This window comes from Oncorhynchus tshawytscha, linkage group LG32, assembly GCF_018296145.1.
Source record: "Oncorhynchus tshawytscha isolate Ot180627B linkage group LG32, Otsh_v2.0, whole genome shotgun sequence".
NCBI lineage: Eukaryota > Metazoa > Chordata > Actinopteri > Salmoniformes > Salmonidae > Oncorhynchus > Oncorhynchus tshawytscha.
In genome coordinates this window covers 10827530-10834897 of record NC_056460.1, presented here as the reverse complement: position 1 = coordinate 10834897, position 7368 = coordinate 10827530, and the positions used below count along the sequence as shown (strand labels likewise).

At 40.6% G+C, this 7368-nt stretch overlaps 1 protein-coding gene across 2 annotated transcripts; it reads left to right on the top strand.

The window, feature by feature from the left end:
- The first annotated feature begins 1742 nt into the window (after nt 1-1742).
- LOC112245855 (UPF0575 protein C19orf67 homolog) lies at nt 1743-6096 on the top strand. Of its 2 annotated transcripts, none has more exons than XM_024414028.1 (8): nt 1743-2036; nt 2876-2948; nt 3112-3313; nt 3517-3661; nt 3994-4094; nt 4772-5008; nt 5218-5373; nt 5509-6096. In XM_024414028.1, the coding sequence occupies exons 2-8, from the start codon at nt 2900-2902 to the stop codon at nt 5708-5710; spliced, it is 1092 nt and encodes a 363-aa protein (XP_024269796.1). In that variant the 5' UTR covers nt 1743-2036; nt 2876-2899; the 3' UTR covers nt 5711-6096. The 2 variants fall into 2 exon arrangements, with proteins under 2 accessions (XP_024269796.1, XP_024269795.1); XM_024414027.2 differs by having other exon boundaries at nt 1744-2032.
- Nucleotides 6097-7368: the final 1272 nt, after the last annotated feature.

The following is a 7368-nucleotide window of genomic DNA, read 5'->3' as shown; positions in this document are numbered from 1 at the left end:
ACATGTCACATATGGGTTAAGCTTAGAATCAGAATTAGAGTCAGAATTCCAATGCTATTGGTTCTAAGTAGTAATTGACCCATGCATCATTATCTCGTTTTAAACAGATTTGTGGTTGAGAACATGTCATATTACTAGTTTAGCACCAACTGGTCTTTCAGTTACAATCACGTAAAGATTTCAAAACAAAGCGTCCTTATACAACCAGGGGTGCGTTCAGCAAGGCGGAACGTTTAGCAACATTCACTGACCAAAATTGGACGTGGGCAGGGCTTGATCACATTAAAAGCCCAATCACAATTGAAGTGGGTGTTGCTTAGAGCCAACCAGTCCGCTCTGAGAGGTTTGCCTGGAGTGAATTCAGCATGCCTAAATTCGCAAAACATTTTCCAATTGAACAGATACGTATTTCACTCTGAACTGTTCAAAACGTTTTCCAACAGAACCAAAGCCATTTCTAACCTTTAGGAGGCCCTTCTTGGTGCAGCCCACCAGTGCTAGCAGCCTTGGTCCATCATGGTTGTCTGTCTGGAACACCTGCTCTCCAACACTAGCTTGGACTGTCCCAGCCTGGGGTATTGGTACAAAATGAACTAAATTACACTTGAGTCCTCCATTTTTATGACCACTTTTCCAACCATAAAGCATATCAGTCTGTTTTTGCATAGGCCAGTGGTTTTCAACCCTCTCTTTGCAGAACCCCGGATGTTTCACAATTTTGTTGTAGCCCTAAACAAGCAAACCTCATTAAAACCTATTCAACGGCTTGATGATTAGTTGACAAGATGAATCAGGTGTGCTAGCTGTGGAATACAGTGGAATGTCTGGGGGTCCTCTAGGAGAGGTTTTAAAACCCCTGGGATATGGCTGTACTACTAAACATATTTCCCCATTACAGAGACAAACAAATCAACTTTTTTTTCATCATATATGAGACTTAACTCTCCTCAGCCGTTTATGACTTTATTTTATTTTAAGACATCCTTCAGTTTGGACCTGTACAATGATAGAAAATTAATAAACAAATATATGTTCATACAAAATGTTTGAACATTTTAAGTATAATACTTACAGTTACACAGCATTTCTTGTCCAGGCAATGTAATGTCTTTGAACATGAGTATGACTGTCCTATGCAAACTATCAACTCAACTGAGCCAATCAATTTAATAATTTCTTGACTGCGTTTACGTCATAGTCTCATATATTACGTCATGGCACTATACACGATTACGTCAACTACAACAGCTCACAGTGACCACGCCGGGAGATGAATACATTTTCTGATCACATACGAAATCTCTAAAAAGCTTCAAATGTAATGTAACCCAATTCACGTTGATTCAGTGGGGTTTTATATATCAATGTTTCCCTCTGGTGGCAAGAACTGAAAGAGCCATCAATCGAAGTCTAGAGCCGGTTGTCATCATCAGTCTGCACTCCGCACACTCACTTCTGAACTTTTGATAGAATTAGAATAATAGAGTTAGAATAATATAGTGAGAATAATAGAATTAGAATAACTAGATTCATGTAGCTAGTATGGATACTAATACTGACAAATCAAAGCGTATTTTTTTTCATAACAGTGTTGTCAAACAAACGACGATATTTGGCTTGACAATGACAGCGGTGTAAGATATATGGTGATTTTTGTAATTTTGCAATCATTTATTTATTAGTCTCCATAGGAAGAAAGGTTGCCTATCTCCAATTATCAATATAAATAAACCCACATAACTGTCAAGAGGTTTTGTGCATGTTTCGGCCAGCAGAGGAATCCGCTTGCTCTAGTCTAGTAGTAGTACTAGCTTGCAGTAGTAGTTGTCGCGCTAGGCTAGCCTGCAAACTGACAAATTCAGTTGAGACCGGGGCCGAGCGTCAGATATAGAATCCAAGAGAAAGAGAGGAGGCTGGAGACGGAGACCGATTGAGAACCGTACTTGTCAAGTTCTGGACTGACGGTGGGACGGGAACTTCTAAGGCGCCGCACATGAGCTCTACAACGATTCAGAGGAGTGCGGAAAGTGGCGTAGGTGTAACTTCGTTAGCTAATAGCTAACTATCCTCAGTTCATGAAAATACTGGCTAAGTACCCTCATAACGTGTAAAGTGTTCAATGAATACAACACACAAGAAACCCCTGTTTTATATTGCAGTTGCTAGCTAGCTAACAAGCTAAAGCTAGCTAACTAATGAAGGATTTCGAGGTGTCAACCGAAAGCGAACATTTGGTTATTTTTATTTTTATGAACAACCCATACAAAGTACAAAAAGGTTTATAGTACGCATTGCTTTTTGTTTTTACACTTACTGATAATTGCAAAATAATATTTCAATTCTATCTTAAACAATGTGAAAAGGGGTTTGTTCTCTGCCCACTTCATTTTATGGATAAAATAATCTACCACGAAACAAAACAAAAATTAACAATGAAAGTTAAATCAGGGTCCATATCATTTGGTTCAAAATAAAACATTTATATAAGAGTCTCTCAAATTAATATTAATTGTCGTTTCTTTTAAAATAAAATCTAACTCACTCAAATCTTCTGACATATAAGAACAGTCTCAAAATAAATGGTTAAGTTTCTGGCTCACAACCACAAGATACACATTTGTTGTCATAACTATTTTGAATCTGTGTATAATAAAGGTCTTTACAGGGTAGATTCTATGAATGCGTTTGTATGATACTTATTTCACCTTATTAGATACACAATATTTGCCAGACAACAGTCATACTTTGTTCCAGTTCACTTGTCCTATGGCTGCATTCCAGTATATTTTAGGAGAGGGAATAGTAACATCTTGACATAGTTTTCTTAGATAATTGTTATTACATTTTATAGTTTTAAAATGTCAATTCCTTCTAGCTGTATTGAGGCTACAAAGAAAGCATGGAACAGGGGGAGCTGAAAAATTATCTTGGATCATCACCAGACACAGGTGAGTTACTGTCAAAATGCATAGGTATCTTAATAATTATGTACACGAAAAACGTGCTACACTCGCAATAACATCTGCTAACCATGTGTATGTGACCAATATAATTTTATTTGACTCTGCTAATCAAACTCAAGTCAACAAATAATTATCTGACATTTCTCAGACAATGTGGCGCATGTAGAGTGTAGTGCTTTGGCGCCCTCATGTGGCGACCAAAGGTACAGCACAGGGTATGCTGATTGGGAGTTCACGTCGTCATGCCAGGATATCAACAGGAAGCAGCATCAGAGGTTCCGAACCATTGAGCGGCAACTCCAGTACCTGCTGGATAAGGCGGATGAGTATCAGGCACACCTTTTATACAGGTAACGTTAGTCAGTTAGGAAAGTTGTTAATGTAGTCTAAGCTAATGATCGGTAGAGGTTAGGTGAGTCAGTGAAGAGTGTAGCTAAACTATACAATTACATCTAGTAGTGTTTCAAGTTATTGTTTATTATTTCTCAAAGGGGTTAAAGTAATAAATGAAGCCCTGTCCTGTGACATCACTGTGTGTGTGTGTGGTCTGCAGGCATGACAACCTGCAGAAGGAACACTTTGCTCACGTGGTGCCTACTTTCCTGCGGACCTGTCAGCCCTACTTCACTTACCTGGCGTCGACCGCTCGCAGCTCCCTGCCCCGGAGCACGCCTCTACCCATGTACATCCGCTCACGAGTAAGAGCCTCAACTCGACCCTACTCCTCTGAATCTGGGTAGGACAAAACTGTCACTCTTTATTGAGTGACCGTGTCCGCTCTATCCTCGATTCAGGCACCTTGGTTGGAAAGTGAGGTAGCGGCGGTGATCCCTTCCCTTTGCACTCTTTATTGATATTAAATGTATTCTACACTTCAAACCAACTGAAATGTCTATGTGAATCAACTCTGGCCAAGAATATAGGCGTATGAGAGGTTTGAGAACTAATGGAGAAAGATCAAGAGATGCTGTAAACTGAGAGTGGTGTGTAATTTGTCTGTCTGTATTTATGTTTTTGTCCATCTGTCCAGTTTTTAGACTTCTCCCAGCAGCTCTGTGAGAGGCTGGAGCAGCTGGTCTTGACCTATGCCTCCTTTGACTTTCTCTCACTGGAAGAGACTGATCCGGCAAGGTACTGTACTTACCAGAAGAGGCTGGTTGGAGGAACTATTGGAGGACTGGCTCATTATAATGTCTGGAATGGAGTAGATGTGTTTGATACCGTTTCATTTATATCATTCCAGCCATGACATTTCCTGCCATTACAATGAGCCCGTCCTCCTATAGGTCCTCGAACCAGCCTCTTCTGGTCATCACTCATCCCCCCAGCCTCTGGTACTTATACCATAACATCTGAAGGCTGTGAGCCACCACAAACAGATGCACATACAAACGCATATCGCCGCTGTCAGGTAAGAACCTATTCTCCAAAACAGACACGTTTCAGGAAAGTGGGAACTCTCATATTAGACTATTTTTAATAAACATACAATTTTGACATTTCAGAAGCTGTTTTGAGTACATTTTCTTGGTCCTAGAGTCATGAAACATTCAGATTATGTTGAGAAGAGTTGGGGCTTTCAACACAATTTGAGTGGCAAGGTTTTCATCAGACAGCGACGATATGTACTAACACCTACTAGAATACCTGTATTTAGATCCGCAAATGGAACATTGTGGAGTATGACGCAAATATATAGACAGATTCTTGGACTTGTCAACCCTTATTCTCATTCGTCTGACATTCATTCCACAATCCTTCATCCAGCCATTTATGTATCTATCATTCTCCCCCTCTCTCCATTCCAGTGTCTCCCATTTCTACATTGGCAAGTGTCAGATAGACAGTGTGGGGCTGTCCATATACAGGTACTGTCGTCTAGCCCCTTACCTGGCTGGGGTCCACACTGGCCTGTACAAACGCATGCGCTGGAATGTGGAGAGACCCAGAGAGAGCCTGCAGCAGGAAACGGATGGCGAGATGGAGGGACATCCAGAGGAGGACAAGCCAGTGGCAGGGAAAGCGAGAGCCACCAACACAGAGTAGTGAGTGAGAGAGGGAGGGGGAGGTAGAGAAAGGGTTAAAGTAAGGCACAACATGCCAATAAACAATAATTGTAATATTAGTGGCAAGAAAAATGTGGGACTCTTTTGAACTGAAATGTTCGATGACAATGTGCATTTTGAAATTCAGGCCTAAGAACAGTCGGATCAGATGGCATTTCTCACTGCCTGTGTGACTGTTTCTCATGCAGCTACTTCCTGTGCTACGAGGACGTCCCTGAGGAGCCTGCTGAGGGGGGCGAGGGAAAAGGGGAGACTGTTGCTATGGGCAATATGGTCAAGATGTGGACAATCGGTCAGTGGATCCAAACGTATCCTGACCCCGTGAGGGACGACTTCTACGACTGGTACAAATTCACACTCAGATCGCTTTAGAACACTCTTTCATCTTTGACTTGTTTAAAGAATACTTAAGAGTAAGCACCACGTTAATATAGCTCACACGGTGTGTGTGCCTGTGTTTGTGTTCGTCTTTGTTTCAGGGTGCTATGCTGGGTTCCGCAGGCTAGGTACCACAGGCTGTTGTGTCTGGGAGGAGAGGAGCCCTCTGCTTGCAATGCTACTGACTGCCTGCTGGGGGTGTTGTTTTCTCAACAGACCCCAGCGGAAGACCCCAGTCGTGAAATAGAGACGAGCCACTGTTCTAGTACTGCCTTTGGCCATAACATGTTCTCAATGATTTAAAGGATTTAACATGACTTATTGCTAGCTTTACATTGTGTTATGTTCGGCTAATATTTTCAAATCTAAGTAACTATTGGGAAGGACTTTAAGGACTGAACATTGACATAGGACTGACATAAGGACTGGACACTGACAAAGCTCTGGTTCCTACTAGCCAGTCATCCATGACAAATATTTTCCTTATTGTTCCTTACATATTGTGTAAAAACAAATATAATTTATAAAGACAGCGGGTTTTATTACCAGTTCCCTACCAGCTAGTGATATATTTGAACTGTATCTAATGTTGTCTATTCATATTAAAGGTTTTATTGAGCGTGTGTTACTGTATTCTGTGGTTGTTGGAAATAATTTTGTATTATCAGAATAAAACTATTGACCTGCCATTCATTTGCACGGGAGTGTTATTTTGTGAAAGAAAACATTTATTGTAAAGAAATCAGTACTGTACTTACATTGTAAATTAATTGTTTGTAAACAATAGAGTAATACAACATTACAGTTTGCCATATGGTTAAGATTTTCTTTATTGATAATATTTCATGTTTGCAGTGCTGTTCTATCATGCAAAATAGCCTGTGACAACTAGGTAGTTCCGAATGAAGGCCTTTCTGTTCCAGAATAATTTCTAGTCCTGTCCTTGCCGCAGTTATTTTTTTGCTCACTTGAACCATTTAGTTGTGACATCACAATGTCTTTTGTTTGCCAAAGATTCTAAATTTGAGCATTCTATACTTCTATATTTATACACATGTATTCTTAATTCAGACTGCTATAATACAGCACTCGTCTTGGTTGCATTGCTCGATTTGTTTAGTTCTTATTTTGGATTTAGTTCTAGTACAGTTTTGAAGTTTTTAGTTGAGTTTTCTGTAAATAAATATTTTCTAGTTTACTGGTCTCCTGGGGATAACTTGGAGCAAATATGGATGGCTCGACATCCATCCAAGGGTCTTCTTGGGTCCATTGTTACCTTGATGATCTGGTAAGTTTGCCATTAATTATACAATAGCTCTCATGTGTTTAAGCATCTACTTTGATGTTCTCCTTTAGTATTTAATAGGTTTTGTATCCACCACATCCATGATAAATCTGATGTCCTGAACAAAATGACATTGTCATGGCCATAAAATGTCCTGTGTGATTCCACTGCTAATTTTAAACTCCTACTGTGTGTACAGATGCTGAAGGTGAAGGATCGCCAGAGACTTCATGAGATTGAGCAGGAAGTTCATAGAGAGCTGAGCTTGACACCAAGCCAATGTCACCAGTCTCCAGGAGAGGTATACTCATACTTTTCCATTCCCTAAACTATAGTACACCATTGCTATCTACTACACCATTGCAATCACCCACATAGACTGTTTATTTACCTGTTATTGCACCTTTAGTTCAAAGGAACAGTATGAACTAATGTCTTCTTCCTCTCTTCCATCTGAAGGTAACCATGGAGGGGCAGCAGCTCATGACTGACAAGGCCAAGCCATCGGTTCCTTCCCATGAGCCTCTTGGTTCTGTAGCTCTGATGAGTGGCGACACAGCAGATATTCTCTCAGAGAAACAGGCCCAACCTGAGATCAGGTCAGATGAGATGCTCCAGGTGGAGTTCCCCAGTCAGACCCAGGTGGAGATTCCACAAGAGTTCAGGGAGGTCATGG

What these genes read in the sequence shown, in the direction of transcription:
- LOC112245855 (XM_024414028.1), top strand. Translation starts at nt 2,900, where the DNA reads ATGGAACAGGGGGAGCTGAAAAATTATCTTGGATCATCACCAGACACA. An exon ending in CAGGCACACCTTTTATACAG is followed by an intron (nt 3,314 to 3,516) that starts GTAACGTTAGTC and finishes TGTGGTCTGCAG; the next exon opens with GCATGACAACCTGCAGAAGG. An exon ending in AGGGACGACTTCTACGACTG is followed by an intron (nt 5,374 to 5,508) that starts GTACAAATTCAC and finishes TCTTTGTTTCAG; the next exon opens with GGTGCTATGCTGGGTTCCGC.